The sequence below is a fragment of the Henckelia pumila genome, chromosome 2 (assembly GCF_033568475.1).
Source record: "Henckelia pumila isolate YLH828 chromosome 2, ASM3356847v2, whole genome shotgun sequence".
NCBI lineage: Eukaryota > Viridiplantae > Streptophyta > Magnoliopsida > Lamiales > Gesneriaceae > Henckelia > Henckelia pumila.
In genome coordinates this window covers 174,304,708-174,322,666 of record NC_133121.1, presented here as the reverse complement: position 1 = coordinate 174,322,666, position 17,959 = coordinate 174,304,708, and the positions used below count along the sequence as shown (strand labels likewise).

General features: G+C 35.6%; 1 protein-coding gene and 1 long non-coding RNA gene across 2 annotated transcripts; both read left to right on the top strand.

Moving 5' to 3' along the window:
* The first annotated feature begins 483 nt into the window (after window positions 1–483).
* On the top strand, window positions 484–1,448 carry LOC140879675 (uncharacterized). The gene is made up of 3 exons (XR_012149484.1): window positions 484–578; window positions 686–745; window positions 1,348–1,448. It is a non-coding gene; the product is annotated as an uncharacterized lncRNA (long non-coding RNA).
* A 7,745-nt stretch (window positions 1,449–9,193) lies between these two features.
* On the top strand, window positions 9,194–14,570 carry LOC140881719 (serine--tRNA ligase-like). The gene is made up of 10 exons (XM_073287250.1): window positions 9,194–9,300; window positions 10,242–10,405; window positions 10,512–10,582; window positions 11,198–11,359; window positions 11,445–11,550; window positions 11,970–12,163; window positions 13,014–13,117; window positions 13,258–13,441; window positions 13,646–13,825; window positions 14,060–14,570. The coding sequence occupies exons 2-10, from the start codon at window positions 10,273–10,275 to the stop codon at window positions 14,261–14,263; spliced, it is 1,338 nt and encodes a 445-aa protein (XP_073143351.1). The 5' UTR covers window positions 9,194–9,300; window positions 10,242–10,272; the 3' UTR covers window positions 14,264–14,570.
* Window positions 14,571–17,959: the final 3,389 nt, after the last annotated feature.

Here is a 17,959-nt window from a genome sequence, read left to right as displayed (position 1 = left end):
CTTAAACGCTCATGTTGAACACATTTTAGCATCAATTTCTATAAACTGCCGCTGGAAAGCGCTCCTAATGTCGTACTTTTAATCGCAGTTTATTAAGCACTCTTGTTGAACACATTTTAGCACTGATTTGTATAAACCGCTACTAGAAAGCACTCCTAATATCTTACTTTTAAGCATGGTTTCTTAAACGCACTCGTTGAGAACATTTTAGCACCAGTATGTATAAATCGCTCCTGAAAGTGCTCATGATGTCAAACTTTTAAGAGAACAGTTTATAGCAGCGGTTTTTACAAACGATACTAACGGTCCGTTTGGTAAGGTAGTTTAGGTAGGATAGTGGGTGCCAAAATGGGTTTATCATTCGTTTGGTAGCATGTCAAATAAAGTGAGCTAATGTACCGTACATGAGATTGGGTTGTTTGAAGGAGAGTTAATTAAACTCACGTCTACCTTGTGTATTATCAATCTATCTTTCTATCCTCCTCTTTATTCCAACAATACCCTCCTCTTTCCAGCTTCATGTCCCCGACTTCTTCTTAGATTTGTGTTTAGGGTTTTGCTTCTCTCAACGATTACAGGTAAATCTGATGCTCAATAGGGTTGCGAAATAACAATCCAAGCATATGTGTAGAAGAACTTCATTTCTCTAATATCTTAATCTCTTTCTCTTTTCTGAAATTCGTAGGAAGAGGAAGAACCTCTGCTCTGCTGCATAGGTTCCAAACTCCGGTAATATTTGTTCAAGGTATCGCTTTTGACTTATTTTTTTTGGTTGTGTAAAGCGTCTTCATTTTTTCTGAGTTACAATACTTGACCAAAATCATTTTGTGCACAAGAATTGTGGTCTCATGTCAAAATTTTTTCTTTTCTGTGATTCTCCTTTTTTATATCTTTTTTAATAACGGTGAAATTCAATTTTCTTTCTTTTCTGTCTACTATACTCCTTCGATTTAAACTAATGATGGTGCTCACTTTTTAGATCATCTGTTATATACGCACTCTGTAATTTGGTGTATATAAAGGCACATTTGATCATTTTTGTAAAATGAGATTCACGATGAAAGAAGGTGTAGACTTCGGTTAACCATAGAGCGAAGAAATGATTGCTGGATTCACCATTTTTTAAGATTTATGATCAATTTGTATAAGATAGATTTCATGAGCCGTAGCTTATCTAAAATTAGCATGTTTACCCCTTCTAAGAATAATTAAAATAATTGTGACACTTTTTTGTATGACATTTTACAGAAGGAATATTTTAAAGACTTTGTTTGTGTTTAAAAAATTAGAATATAGTTTGTTGTTTTCTCCGGCATGGTTAACTTATTTTTTTTATTTATAATCTAGTGTGAAGTATCTTGGGAGATTGGCCATTATGCGTAGGCATATTGTACTTTTTGTGCTGCTGCACCAAATCATGTGTCAGTCAATGCTAATTTTGTTCCTTTTGAGACGTTATCGGAAAAAAAAAATTGCAAAACGACTCCGTGAGATGCGTAGAACAGCAGCCTCGTACAGCATTACCCAAAAAATTAGTATGCAGATGAATCATTTGCACAGGATTATTAACATAGGAGATGTGCAGTGCGTGGTGAACTTAAGACTGAATAGAAATGCATTTGCACGATTGTGTTACTTGCTAACTAACGTTGGAGGGCTAATGGAGTCAAGATATGTGCGTATTGAAGAGAAGGTCGCAATGTTTCTTTCTATTTTGGCTCACCACAAGAAAAACCGAGTCGTAGGTCATGACTATGTGCGTAGTGGACAAACAATTAGCACACATTTCCATGAAGTACTCCGATCAATTCTGATGTTGCATCCTATACTACTGGTAAAACCCTCTCCTGTTGACGACACTTGCACTAACGATAGTTGGAAGTGGTTCAAGGTAACTTGAACTACTTGTTTCAATTTTAATACAAAATTGACGTTCATGTTTTAATCGAAATTCATATTGTGATTGTACAGGGATGCCTTGGAGCGTTGGATGGAACATATATCAGTGTTAATGTACCAAACATTGACAAGGCACGATATAGAACAAGAAAAGGTACAATTTCAGTCAACGTTCTTGGGGTTTGCGACCGTGACATGAAGTTCATATATGCACTTACGGGGTGGGAGGGATCTGCAGCAGATGCTAGAGTTCTTCGTGATGCGTTGACCGGTGACGAGACATTTAAAGTTCCTAGAGGTGAGCATAGTCATATTTTATTTTTAAAAAAAATCAGAATGTACTCATCCATTAATTAATACATTGTTTCTTTCATTTTTAGGTTGTTATTATCTATGTGACAATGGATACGCCAACATCGAGGGATTTTTAACTCCTTATAGACGAGTACGTTATCATAGGGATGCTTGGGGGAACCGTGCAATTGGTCCACAAAATTATAAGGAGTTATTCAATTGGAGACACTCTCAAGCTCGAAACGTGATTGAAAGAACATTTGGTTTGCTCAAAAAACGTTGGGCCATACTTCGAAGTCCTTCGTTCTATCCATTGAAAACACAAAACAGAATCATATTGGCTTGTATGTTGTTACATAACTTCATTAGGTCTGAGATGCCTGATGATCCCCTTGACGAAACGCCTGAAGATGCTGTTACTCCAACACACGATGTACAAGATGAATTCATAAACAATTTTGAATCATCAGATGTATGGGATATATGGAGGGAGAACCTTGCCATTTCGATGTGGAACAATTACTCTTAAATTTCTTTTCTTGTTTTCTTATGTTTTCGTATTAATCTGCACCGTGAATGTATTGACTGGATTTCATCCCTTTTAATTAGTGAATTTGATGGTTGAAATTTCGTAGGCTGTTTTTATTTTTTTGTTAAAGTGTTAATTGTTTTTTTTTTTTGCATAAATTTAATTTGCAGCGCAATACTTTGAACAATATAATGACCTTTGGAGTGTATTCTATGCAGTCTTTGGACAGCGATGGAATACAAGTTCTAAATCATGCAAAGTGGAGCCACTGCTGGGAGCTGTGTTGGCAAGGGAAGAAAAACTGATAAGACTAGACGTACTTGGAGTGAACGTGAAGAGGAGGTCCTTGTTCAAGCTTTGAAAGATGCTTCAACGGAAGGTTGGAAGAGCGGCAACGGATTTCGGCCAGGGTACTTGGGTTTTCTTGAAAATCGTTTGAAAACAGCATTCCCCGAAGCCAATCTGCGTGGCAATCCACATATTCACTCCAAAGTTCACGTGTGGAAGAAACTGTATGGAGCTCTGGTGGCAATTTTAAACAAAAGTGGAGTGGGATGGAATGATACCGAAAAGACGATTGAAGCTACAAATGAAATCTGGGAAGCACTCATTAAGGTAGTCTTAGGTACACTAAAGTTTTCATTACTTAGCATTGTTTTATGTTGATTTTGAGGGTTTCTATGGAATTCTTAGGCGGACAACAGTGTACACACCCTTAGGCACAAGAGGTGGATCTATTACCATGATTGGGCAGAAATATTTGGAAATGATCGGGCTAACGGTGTTACACGTGACAACTTTGTAAGTTCAGTTCAAGAAGTATTCGCGATGATACCCGACATACCAAGCAATACAGGGATGAGCCTCGAGGATCTGTTTTCTGTTGATGAAGGGGCAGCTGAGTCAATGTCTGTGTCTGTGACGGCCTCGGCCATGCCAACATCTTCTATTAAATCGAAAGGCAAGAAACGTAAGCAAGTGGACGATGATGATGATGCAGTCGTTGAAGCCATAAATAATTTTGCTATCATTACGAAAGATACTCTCACAGACATCGTCAAACAAATGGAAACTAAGAGACAAGTAGACGATGAGAAAATGTCTGTAGCGCAAGACCATGTGTTGAAGGTGATGGAATCAATTCCTGAACTGACTGAAGACGAGAAGGTAACTGTAACCGATATTTTGGTGGATAACCATGCCAAATTATCATTGTTCTTACGTTACGATACCCCCGGAAGATTGCGATTAGCAAGACTGCTTTTAAGAGGAGGGGGATTTTCTGGTTGATGTCGTAGTTCTATTCTGTCTGGATTTGTACCTGCAATTAGATGTTCTCAGCAATGTACTTCTTTTGGGATATTTTGAAGATACCATACATGTGATGATCACCATGTATTTGGGACAAATTTTTGTACTTTCCTACATTGTATTTTGCTCACTGAAGTCGAGCTTATGTATATTTATCTGTTTATGTATATAAGGCATGGGTTTTCTAGTTTTTGTATAGTTGTGCATAGTCTATAAATTGTTAGACTGTGTTACATGTGTTGGACGATCATATTTGTTGTTTGTATCTTCTAATTTCTGAAATATTTTGGAAGCGTTTCCTCATCGTCGTAGAAGAGTGGGTCAGTATGAAATTATTAAGCTATAAAGTTTTACACCAATTCATGAAGGTTGTCAAGGCTTGTGATAGTAGTTTGCTAAATTGTCCGTAGTCCAAATCATGCCCGGTCTTTAATATCTTGCTTGCTAAATTTATGTGATGTGTTATTTTCAATAAGTTGAGTTATGTATTATTGCCAGTTTACTGGAACATCTTTTTTATGTATATTCCCTGAAGCCATGAAGTGCATGAAACTGGTTGAAGTCTTGAACAATGAGAAATACAGATACACTTCCCATATGGTTGAATATGACATTTTGACCTTGCACATAGCTGAAGCCATGAAGTGCATGAACCTGGTTGAAGTCTCGTATATCAAGTTGTGTTTTTGCGAAGACAGTTATCACACATAATAATGTGAAATCCATTACGAGAACAAACATAAGGTCCATACGAGCACAAACATAAGGTCCATACAAACAACTAGCACTATTCATGTTTGTTCGAAGAAGATACAATTTGCACCACATTAACCTAACAACATCATGCTACGTCTTTGGCCTCTCCAATATATATACCCTTGCTTGTACATATGCCGCTCTAACTTTGTTTCTGCGACACATATTAAGGTCTGAAAATACCGTACTTGAAAATGGTACCAAAAAGAGGAGGGTCTAGTAGCAGAACAATATTAACATATACTTCCCATAGTACCTTCGACCTTACATATTTCAGAAAAATGAGGCCGATGAGTCAGAGCTTTCTGGAATGTAAGATTCAGAACTGTTATCTTTCATTAGTTCCATTGAAGAGCCACTGGAACTAGCATTATGTTGGGTGTCTTCACAGTTCGCACCATCCCCTGCATTGTCAACTTCAAAATATTCTGGTTCAGAAGTAGTCTCAGTTGTGTCGTGTGTTGACTCACTATCAGTTTTGCTATCAATCATAGAATCGTCTTCGTCGTCCGAAGACAGCAGCATCACTTCGACTCCCTTATTTGCCGCATAATCTGGATCATCATCGAAGTCTTCTCCATCTGATGAATCACTTGACAATATGATAATTTTTGGTGGCACACATTTTTTCATGTTTTTGGCTGGAACAGAGTTAGATGATGAAGAGCTGATTCCACCAGACATTATGGAGTCCCTATCGTTGGCCGATTAATGGAAAAGTAAGTGCTAGTGGAGAGGAGTACAAAGAATGTATATGTATATAAAGGTGGGAGTACAAAGAATTTTCATCCTGACCTCCCAACCACCAAACTTAATTTAAGTACATGCATTCATTCCGTGTTGCCGTCAATAGAGTTTGGGAAATGAATAAATTTGGTGGTTGTGCATCTGATCACCATCAATTATATTCTCTGGAATAGTTGGAACCATCAAATCTTAGCACTGACAAAAGTTGCTAAGAAATAGATTCACTACAGGAACAAATCCTGTAAGATTGTGTTTTCTTACCCTTCACTTGCATTCATTATTTGGTGATGCTTTGCATAAAAGAGTGACATTAATCTATATTTCCAACCAACCACACATTTGGAAGTATCATAGCCATGTCATTTCCAGCTCTTAATTATGCAGTAATCTATAATAAGCTTTAGTAGAATGCATATGACAACCTTGAAAATGTATTGATCAAGCATAACAATATCTTAACCAAATACATATGTCTTAACACACACAAATAAAAACAGGAGTCTACAATATATATTTCGGCCACTTCCATACATTTCTTCCATTAAGCATCCTTAACTTATACAACTCAGTTTCTACTTTGCATTATGGCTTAATCGAATCGACCGTAGTTTTTTTTCAACTTCCTCGTAAATCTCTGCAACCCTTAACGAATGTTGACGTTGCTCATGTGCTAGTTGTATCTGAGCATCAATTATCCTATCCAAAGTAGCAGATTCAATGTGTTCAGTACGTTTTGAAGCAGTCGTTGAACTTGATCCCTCAGATCCCTTTGAACAACCGGTGAATGTAGATTGCCTTTTCTCCATGAACTTGTTGAAGGCTGTCAATGCTTCTTGTCGTGTAGGGTAAGACCTGTGAACTGCGTTATTAAATCCGAGAACTTCATCCTGCGCTTCCTCCCAAGTTTCATAAACTCCAAGGTTACGTCCTTTGAAAACGACGTATGTTCTCACCTAAAACGTGAAATAAACTTTAGTAAATTAACCAATTCTATGGTGATTTAAAAAATTAAGAAAGTCTAAAACGTCACCATTATATTCGATGTAATCGGCTTACAATCTTCAAGTACCACTGAGCGAACCAACTTTATGGATGTTGGAATGAGCTTTCTGGTTTAAACACAAATCCATAGAATCATGTCATATTATTAAAGCATATGAGAAACGTTTGTTTCAAAAAGTAAATGAGCATTAGTATATGAGGTAATGAATGAGCTTCTTTGAATCATTATTATGACAATAATTATTAGAAAGGTAAAAACATATATGAGGAACACAAAATATATCTAATTATGATTTCAATTACATTGAATTGAAGAAAATGTTATCAAAATTGTGAATTAAATTACTTAAAATTTTTCCTCCGTAACTCATTATTATGAAAACAGAAGCTTTACCATTAATTCGTTTACTTCTAAATCAATTCCAGGTATTTTTCAAAAGTAATCTGTCAATTATTATAAATTTCAAACACGGCAGAAATAATTAATTGCAAGGCCATTTAGCTAACAGAACTGAGAAACAGAGAATACATATCTAATTCCTGGACATTATCGATGAATGTCGCAGTAGCTTACGAGCCCATTACATTAATATCCAATCAACCATATATTTTACATTCTAAGGGCTACGAGACCCATAACCATGTAATAATTCTAGAAAATTCAATAAACAGGTGTATATTCAAATATTTACTCAACCGTATGCACTGAATACGATCTGTGCAACAACATTTCACAAGATCTAAGTTACCTGGAGCAACGTTTGCCACACTTTACAAAGGGATCAAGGACTGACGTCGAAGAAACGAGAGGTGAGGGAGATCTAAGCACCCTTTACAAGTGCTCCGAAGAGAATTATTGGAGTCCCACCGACAGTCTCTTCCAAATGAGAAATAATGAACTGTGGTGGGGCTTCATTTAAAGGAAAGATTTTAAAAGGGCATTTTGGGCATTAAAAGATATTATACACCTATCCCTCCAAATTATCATATCAACCAAATAACATACACGCTAACATATGTTAATAATCATTCTAACCAAATACATAACACTTCAAATATTATTTAAATTATCCATTCCATATCAACCAAATTATCAATCTCTCAGTTATCTAATCATTCAAACCACACGCACCCTAAATGTATTAAGTAGGTATAATTTAAAAAATAATCCTGAAAAATAGAACAATAAAAGCGTTTCATAGCACCGATTTTTTTTATAAAAAACTGCTGTTAAAAATATCCAAAATGAGCGGTTAAAAAATGTTACTAACAACTATATCAATAAGAGCTCTTTCTAGCAGCGGTTTTATACAAATCGTTGCTAAATTTTTTTCAACAAGAGCGTTTACGAAACCGCCCTTAAAATTACGACATTAGGAGCACATTCTAGCAGTGGTTTAAACAAACCGATGCAACTGCAGTGTTTCAATGCAGCAGATTCAGAGGGTAGCGCCCCAACGCTAGAGAATAAGCGCTCCAGCGCCCATAATTCGAAGGTCTAGCATCCCAGCACTTGTTTTGCAAAGCTCCAGCGCCTGAACTTCATTTATGAGTTCCTATGTGAAAAAATTGTCCCGAAATTGTTTTGTGTTGTCGTTTTGTATTTCGCACCCGGGGTCCCACAGTAACTGATCATGTCTATGAACTCAACTGGAAATATCGTAACTGGACAAGTTACTAGATTGGACACTCAAAACTGAATGAATATCAGCTAAAGAAAAGCCAGTCAAGAAGATCATCTGAAGTAGATCAACTGGACGAACTTAACTGGACCCGAACTCGACTAACCAGATCAACCCGATTTTATTTTTTTTATTTTTAAATTTTTAACAAAATAATTAAATAAAATTTGTAAACAAACAATAATAATAATAATAATAATAATATTTAATTTAATCACATAATAACAAAATCTAAGTTTATATATAATTTAAATTTGAAAGTTTAGTTGTATAAAATTTAAAGTATACTTAACACAAAAAATAAATATTATTTTATAAAATAAAAATTGTACAAAATAAACATTAAATGAAGAAAATCTATTATATCAATATACAATAAATGTTTTTCAAACATACAATATATAAAAATATAGTAAATATTTCTTAATTTTATATAAAAATAATTATTAAAAATTTTTTTCAGGTCATCTCGGGTCAACCTGGGCCAACCCGTTTATTTTTTTTCGGGTTAGTTTTCGGTTCAATCCGATTCGACTCGAACCAAAAAACCCCCAACCCTAATCCGATATTTTTCGGGTCGACTCGTGTCGGATTGACGAGTTGAGTTGAGTTTTGACACCCACCCCTATAGATAATAACTACTTTTGGTAAGTTATGACATACCATTTTTTGTTTCCACAATACCATTATCATAACTAGGCTTGAGCAATATTTCGATTAAACCGAAATAACCAACCGAACCGAGACAATTCGGAAATTCGGTTCGGTTACTTCGGTATTTCGGTTTTGACATCCAAAAAAATCGGTCATTTCGATTAATTCGATTCGGTTACGGTTTTCAAAATTTTAAAATGGGTTAACCGAATTAACCCATGTATTCAGTAATGTTATTTTATAATTTTTAATTTAAATATTTATAATTTATAATATAGTATTGTACATATTTATATTTTAATTAATAATTAATTTTAAAATCCTGAACCCTAATTTTTCAGTCGTTCTCTCTCTCGTCTGGGTGTCCACTACTCTCGCCTTCATCCGCCTACAACCTGACATCCCATCCCTCTGTTCATCTTCCTGGTAAGATTTACACAGATCATTTTCACGTATCAATCTCTCGAAGCCCGACAGCCTCCACCGGGTGGACTTTTATCACTTACCATCATCTTATTTTTTATTATTATTATTATTATTATTATTATTATTATGATGTTCTCTGTAAAAGTTCAAGGCATTGTTGTAATAAATAAGTGGAGGCTGAAACACTTTGTCGTGTTTCTTTCCTACAAAATGGATAGATTTTAGAAATGTTAGCTTCATTTGGATTCAAGCTTTCTTTATCTCTTATTGTTTGTACAAGTCGTAATCTGAAGTTGATAAGTCTATTATTGTGGTGAACTTCTTCTGGGTTGTAGATTTTCATCTGCTCCAGTTGGTTCATCAACTATGAACCCGGAACCTGGTTCAACTTCATCATCTTCCCCACCATCCACAATCCAACCTCGTGCATTTGAGGAAAGAGCAGACAACAATTTTTTCTTCAAATATGGCCCTCAGAATGTGGGCTTCTTCATTCGCTTTGATTTCCTCAACCTTTTAATTCGCGAGATGCTCTGGAAACTCAATCACTCAGATGGTGAAGATGAATTTTGGTGCTAGGGCAAGTCAACGACAAGATTTTCTTGTCGTACATCAGTTTGGGGCATATAAAACTTAAGCCCAACACAAAAAAGGTTACATTTCAATTTTTTTTTAATAAAAATTTCGTCTTCAAATTTAAAAACCCAAACTAAAAGAAATCTGAGAATCCTACCCTATTTCCGCAGCGCCTAGGGCCGCCTAGGCTGACTGATTAGCATGTTTTCGGTGCAGCCGCCCAGCGCCTAGCGCCTAGGCGGCCGTCTAACTCGAGTTTTAGAACACTGTTGTAAATTGTATTTATTACTTGTCATTTAGCATTTCAATTTAATAAAGATGGTAACCGCTTTCCAATTTTTTTGACTAATGTTTGAATGTTGCAGAAATATAAATAGGTAGGAGGGGTAATTAAGCATGTTGGACATTAATCTCTTTCGGGAAGAGAAAGGTGGGAACCCGGACAAAATCAGAGAGTCTCAGCGACGTCGTTTCGCCAATGTTGATCTTGTCGATGAGGTCATTCAACTCGACAAAGTTTGGCGGCAACGTAATTAATCATATTAAATTTGTAGTTCCTTATTCATTTTGGTTTGTGGTTTTGTGCTGTTATTCATTACGTGGATATATGCAGCCTTGATGGGATATTATTGTAGGTCAATTTGAGCTGGATGGGTTGAAGAAAGACTTTAACCAGATAAACAAGAAAATAGCAAGCCTTAGAATTGTGAGCACTTCTTCATACTTGTCTATGTAACCTTGTTTTTCTTTCGTGCGGATTTTCTAGTTTTTCTGACTTACTATGTTTGTTTCTTTCCGTTGAGCTTTTTTAGAACCAGGACTCTACTGATAATATCTACTATGATAGAGAAGAAATACTAAAATATGAATAAGCGCATATCGTTGCCTAAAGTTCTTGAACATACTTATTCTTTCTAATATCAGAGGTGGATTTGATGTTTTGTTTTCCCTAGTGCATTAACTAAACCAGTGTATCCATATGGTTCTGATGTAAAAATTGCATGCACTAGTAGGAGCAATAACTGTAAGCATAAAAACTGGCTGTTACTGAGGCTTGCACTCTAGCCTTGTGCAGTACGGTTTACGCCATATGGAAATCCCACAATATTATGGTTTTTGAAGTGGCAAAGCCGAGCATTTAAGCCACCTTCTCGAAGATCACAGTCACAGCATATGGTTGTTTATATTCTATATTTCCGCATGACATTGACTCACACTACCCTTTAGATCTATTATGATTCATCAATGCTTCTGAGTTTTGTTCTTCCTCTCATTAATATGTTTAACTGTCGGACTGAATTCTTTTGTTGGGTCTTGAAAGGCAGGTGATGATATCAGTGGAATGATTGCAAGTACAGAGGAAAACAAAGAACTTACGGCAAAAAAGGAGGCAGAGGTGCAAGAGGCTCTTGCAGCAGTGCAGTCTAGATTGCAAATTATAGGAAACCTTGTACATGATTCCGTCCCCATCAGCAATGATGAGGTATGTCGTTTACTGAGCTTTATCTTCCGGTAATTTATATTTTCTTCCTGATGAAACATTTCTCTGAGAGATAAATATTTTGTAGGCAAATAATGCTGTCGAACGATCATGGGGAGAGAGGTGGACTGCACCAAAGCTGAAAAATCACGTTGATCTGGTAGAGCTCCTGGGAATTGCGGATACAAAAAAGGGTACAAAGTGTGTGTGTGTTTTTTTAAAAAAAATTATTTTTATGCTTTTTAAGTATCATGTATTGTATGCATCCTTGTTATGCAACTGGATAATCCTGAGACTTTTAAGTTGTTGACTAATTCTTGCTTTTGATTTTTCTTTTTATCTTTTTAATGAATGAAATCAGTTTCTCCACGAAGCTTGAGTATTTCTATTTCCACAGTTCACTCGATTGATGTTATGTCTGATTCTGTTTTATTGATTATAAAATATTGATTTGGAAATAATTGGCTTAATTATCATGCGTGAAGAGAAGTGTTTCAGACCCACATTGGCAGCAGCTATGCCTCACGCGCCATCAGATATTTAAACTACGCAATTATTGCACATTGTTATTGTGATGACCTACTAATACAACTAGATTTTTGGTTTACTTTAGGAGCAAATGTAGCCGGAGGCAGAGGTTTCTATCTTAAAGGGGATGGTGTGCGACTTAATCAAGCTCTGATCAATTTTGGTCTTGATTTTTTGGAAAAGAGGGGCTTTACTGCATTGCAGACTCCATTCTTCATGAGAAAAGATATTATGGCCAAGTGTGCTCAATTGGCACAATTTGATGAAGAACTTTACAAGGTAATTTTTAACTTGTTTATAACTCGAAAACTAACTGTTAAACACATTTCATGCTACAATTGGAGCTGTAGAGAATGCATATTTTTGTTAACAAAGATCTTTGAGTCATTATTATAACAAATCTATACAGTGGCTGGAGACAGACCATACTTGAGCAATCTGAAGTGGCAAAGCATGTAATTTGGAGACCATATTTGAGTTTTTTGTCCTAAATACACACTGTGAGGATTGTTTTCGTCACACCTCTTGCTTCTAAAGATAACCTGAAAAATAGAGTTATTGTTATATTATGATCCGAGGGGTGATACAAATTTTTGCAATATATATTTTTGTCCCTGGTATAGTTGCAAACTTGAAGTTACCTAATCTTGAAGGTTCTTTAACGAGCGATTTTATCAAGAGAAATCCTTGTTAGTAATGTCAAACAGGTCAATTTTAGAGGGTACTCGCAAACAATAGTATGAAAAATGAAGAAAGGCAGTATCTGAGTGTGGTTCAGAGAACCTTGAGTTAGGGTGTGAAATGAGTTGAATTGTTTTGTTGGTTTAGCATATGAATTCTCACTTTAATATAGTGTTGGTCCATTACATCATATCATATAATATTGTCAACCAGTTGAATGAACTAATTCAATTTGAGAGGCTCCAATCAGGTTTGTGTTTTATTTGATTGGAGTTTCTTCAAACCACGATACGATTAAAAGTATTGTGCTGAATCCGACATTTGGAAATTTTTGTTTAACCTGATGATGATATTGCTTACAATTCTGTTCATACGCTTAATGTCTGTCTTAATGGAAAAAGTAAATTTTTATGGTTATTAAAAATTTGCCTGATTGTATGTTCAACAGGTAACTGGTGAGGGAGATGACAAATATCTGATTGCTACTGCAGAACAACCACTTTGTGCATATCACATAGATGATTGGATACATCCTTCACAGCTGCCTTTGAGGTAGACTATCTCCATACATTTATCACCGATCGAATAACTTGCCCTAGATTGTTGGGTTTAGCGTATTCTTTTTCAGTCAGTCTAGACTTTCTTTTGTTTACCATTTGTTTTTTTACTCGTGAATAATGTGTTTTTATCAGATATGCTGGATATTCCTCATGCTTTCGTAAAGAAGCAGGTTCACATGGTCGAGATACTCTTGGAATTTTTCGTGTTCATCAGTTTGAGAAGATTGAACAATTCTGTATAACCAGCCCAAATGAAAATGAATCATGGGAAATGCACGAAGAAATGATAAAAAATTCCGAGGATTTCTACAAAATGGTATATGGTTCAATTTCCCTTGTTTTATAGATGGTTGCGATATGCGCCAACTATGAAAATTTACTATATGGGCTGTGCATTGAAATTATGTTTGAAGCTAACCCTATGCCTGCTGCTGATTTAAAGCTCACAATTTATTTTTCGTTTATATTCGCACCATGAATAATCTCAATTAACTTTATTGATCATTTATTATATGAACAGCTGAAAATTCCTCATCAAGTTGTAGCCATCGTCTCTGGGGCACTAAATGATGCAGCTGCAAAAAAATATGACTTGGAGGGTTGGTTCCCCTCATCAAATACATACAGAGAACTGGTTTCCTGCTCGAACTGTACAGATTATCAGGCGAGAAGATTGGAAACCCGATACGGTCAAAAAAAGGTAAAATTAGTATGCATGGATTTGTCAGCCTCGCTCCATGAATTTTACGCCGAAAGACATTATTTCAGGGCATCTTTAGCATCAACAAGAAAACTTAAATTTATATGAGACCTCAACACTATTAAATTCATGTCTCTCTTGGTTGTGCCCCCATCGAATTTATTTTTGTGGCTGCTGTCCAGTAATCCTTATTCTCTCCCAAAGGCCTAACCTTTTTTCCACAAATATGTTCAGGGTAACGACAAACCTAAATATGTGCACATGTTAAACTCGACTCTCACAGCTACCGAGAGGACATTGTGCTGCATCCTTGAGAACTACCAAAAGGAGGATGGGGTCGAAATACCGGATGTTCTAAGAGACTACATGGGAGGTAAGACTTTCCTTCCTTTCAAGAATGACCCGGGCAAGGATAATAAAGGGAAGAAGACCAAGTGATGAATCCCAGTTCCTTGGTAGCCATCGATTGAAGACGAGAGCAAATGAAATTTGAATTAGCAACTTCTCACCCTCACCCTCACCCTCACCCTCACCCTCACCCTATCAAGGCTTTTTTAACTCATCCCATTTGTGGCTCCATTTTCTATGGCAACTATACATTCATAGGCGTTGGAATATTCATTGTTTCGGATTACAAATTATGAGATTGTTGTCACGATAAATGTTTTGTTTTAAGAGTTTGTGTCAAGTAAAATGGTAATTTTGATAAATAGACACATGCAGCGTAGTACGTTGGATTAAAATTGCAAATGGCACCATTTATTTATCGCTATGTCGTATCCTTCTTGGTCCTATGTATTGAGCAAGGTATAGTGATTTTTTTTGTTTAAAAAATTTAAGATATAATACCGTCCCTACGCAATAGATATCTTGCACTAAATCTTTTTATTTTTTCCACCAAATGCACTTATTTTAATGTGTATTTTTATAATTAAGATTAAGATAAGATTTCTAAATAATATCGGATGATTAATTATCCATTTAGGTTATGTTTACTTAGTAAGATTAATTATGTATAGATAAATAATACTAAGATTATTAAACTAATTTTATAGGATGTTAAATAATAATGCATAAACAATCATATGTTTATTTTCATGGATCAATTTTGTTATGAATATTATGATTAAGTGACGAGTTATAATTTGTTTTTTGTTTATAATATATAATCTTATTTTTAGTTTTTATTTGTAAAATTGAGATTGTAATTTTTATTGAATAATGTAAATTATTATTAATGCACATGTAAATTATTTTAATTGGCAAAAATCATTGAGTATAAATATTATCTATTTTTTAAAACAAAAATTAATAAATTGATTTAAAATATTTTTTTCCCATGAATAAGGATAAAATCTAATGACAAGCACGATTGAATAATAAGAAAATAATGATAGGAATAATAGCTCACAAAATTGAAAGGCTCATAATAACCGACTCACTAATACTCGAAATCAAATTTGCCCAAATAACAAAAAGGAAAGCTCAAATTATCCATAATAATATAAAACCAAGTATGTATCCCAAGTCTTCACACGAGTCCGATTCACTAACATAACTGACAAACACACATCTATCAACTTCTAAGCAAACTATGCACTTAGTGACATCTGACTAGAATCTAATGTAAGAAAATAACTTACAATAATATCACACAATTAAAATATCCTAATACGCAGGTTTAATATTTTCCAGCAACTCCTACAATCTAATAAAAATATTAGCACTACATAATAACTCAAACAACACCAACGTAATGCCTAAAACTGAAAGGAATATTGGTATACCAACTCCGTTTAACATGGAATCGCATGCTATATAAATAAACAGTCAAATAGTACACTTTAAACTACTAAAAGAAATTTTGAAACAAAAATAAACACCAAGCTATACACTTAATTAAATTAAACAGCTAGTTATGAAAATATTTTGGGAAAAGGTGACATCAAAACATTTAAAGTAGTAAATCAATTACGACTACCATATAAAATTCATTAAAACTTACAAACTTTGAGGCGAGACTTCTCGAGTTTCTTGCAACCGGCAGTAGGCACCACCCAAACCAGAACCATGCTTTGATACCAACTGAAACGACCCTGACTCAACTTTTAAATAATAACTAAATAAAATACGGGTTTTCGAAATTTTTAAAATTTTTATTAAAATTTCGGCATGACCTCTCTGTTTATATTACAAATAACCTGTCTCAGACAGCAACCAAAATAAAAATAAAAGAAATAGATACTGACGACACCAGCAACTAGGCCGAGACAAGAACGAGGCCCAAGAGAGAGGTTCAACATATCAAATATCCACAAGATTAGAAATCTAATATTTACATGCTCATAAACAAAGCTATCGAAACATTACATATGCATTTGACAACTGGGCAAAATAAATGATCCATAACATAGAAATTCTAATAAATATGCGGAAGGCGAGCATAGGTCGGAGGGATGTGCCGTGCCCGCATCGCACTCCACTAGATAGTCTTGCCCCTCGATCTCAAGGAAAAGCACCTCACCTGAAAGTAGGAAGAAGTGGGGCGAGTCTAAAAGACCCAGCAAGAAAATGGGGGGATAACGAGTACTACGTAAATACAAGCACACGCAGATTAAAAATAACTGATACTAAAAATACCTTTGTTTTGTGCTCTTACTTTAAACAAGTGAATAAACTTCAAATTTAAAGAGAGAACATGAAATGAAACATATGCATGGCTAAGTCAGGTATAATCAATGAAACTGCATAAACTGAATCTGTAACTGTAACTGTGAACTTAGATCCTTGATTGTGACCCTGTGGTTTCGATCATGATCATGGCTGCAGTGCACTATGCCGCAAGAAAGTCAGGATGTCTCCTAAACTCATCTTGCCCTGTGATTGGTAAGGGAGACCAAGATTTCTCTTAACCCCACACATACACGTCTATATTTGGTAAGGTAGGCCAAGACGTCTCTCAACCCCACACATACACATCCTTTGGTAAGGTAGATCAGAACGTCTCCCAACCTCACATATACATGTCATTTCTATAGTCACAATCATCTCACTTCGTTCATAAAAATATTTTATTTCATACTTTCTTTCTTGCCTTGATATATGAACTTAGCATGCATATGTAAATATGACGTACATTTAATAAATAATCATGCATATGAATCACACATGGATGATTGGGATGGTGATTTAGGAGCCAAACCAAAGGATGGAGATTTAACCCATAATTTGCACTTAAGACAACTTTGAGCAGTTTGCCCGTAAAATTTGTAACTTGCTCGATTCTTATCCAAAAGGGATTTCGCTTGAAACCACGACTCCATGACACTTAGAACTAAGTAGAGAAATCATTCTCGGAATTTATTTCTTAAGCAATCATTTTACAACAAAGCGAATCCCGGGCAGCAGCCTTTTAGCTTAAAATTAATTATGCACCTTATAAAGTAAAAATCTAAAACTCGACCCAAACTTAACCGGATTGGCTCCCGCTTGAACCGACATATTCCCAACATCTAGGACAAGTTCCAGACCCTAGCCCTTATCAAAATTATGATTTTAACCTCGCCTTAGATATACATTTCCGGACAGCCCCCAACAGTCTTAAAATTCTGCACGCTTCACTTTCAAACCCAACCAAAACTTAGCTATGAATCTTCCCATCTTCCAAGTCACTAGTCTAGGTTCAAGACCAACAATCAACCACGTTTCCAGCCCCTACCACTCACCTTGAATCACCTTAAATCCAACTTGAAGGCAGCTCCTCAAACACTACCCTGACCGAGCCCCTACCCCTTAGACACTTCGAATTTTCTCCAACCCAACTCACGTTCTAACTTCACACATCCTAATGCTACCATGTGAACTACATATCAACCATGGTAGCTCTAAATCACCATCCGAATCAACACCACAAAACATCGTAAATAATCGAACCAACAAGCTAAGGGAAAATTCTGGAAATTGTTCGACCATCATGCTATGCAACAAATGAAACTTTCGAACTCAAGGCATGAAGGAAAGCTGAAAAAATGCTCAAATCATATGCTATGCAACCTCTGAAAATTTGAACATCATGACTCGCAATAACCTGGAAATTTTTGAACTACACCATGTAAATAAATCTGAAGATGCTAA

Bases quoted from the DNA above. Each gene is read 5' to 3' on its own strand.
- LOC140881719 (XM_073287250.1), top strand. From the start codon at position 10,273: ATGTTGGACATTAATCTCTTTCGGGAAGAGAAAGGTGGGAACCCGGAC. The intron at 13,442-13,645 runs GTATATGGTTCA...TTATATGAACAG, and splicing joins CCGAGGATTTCTACAAAATG to CTGAAAATTCCTCATCAAGT. The intron at 13,826-14,059 runs GTAAAATTAGTA...AAATATGTTCAG, and splicing joins CCCGATACGGTCAAAAAAAG to GGTAACGACAAACCTAAATA.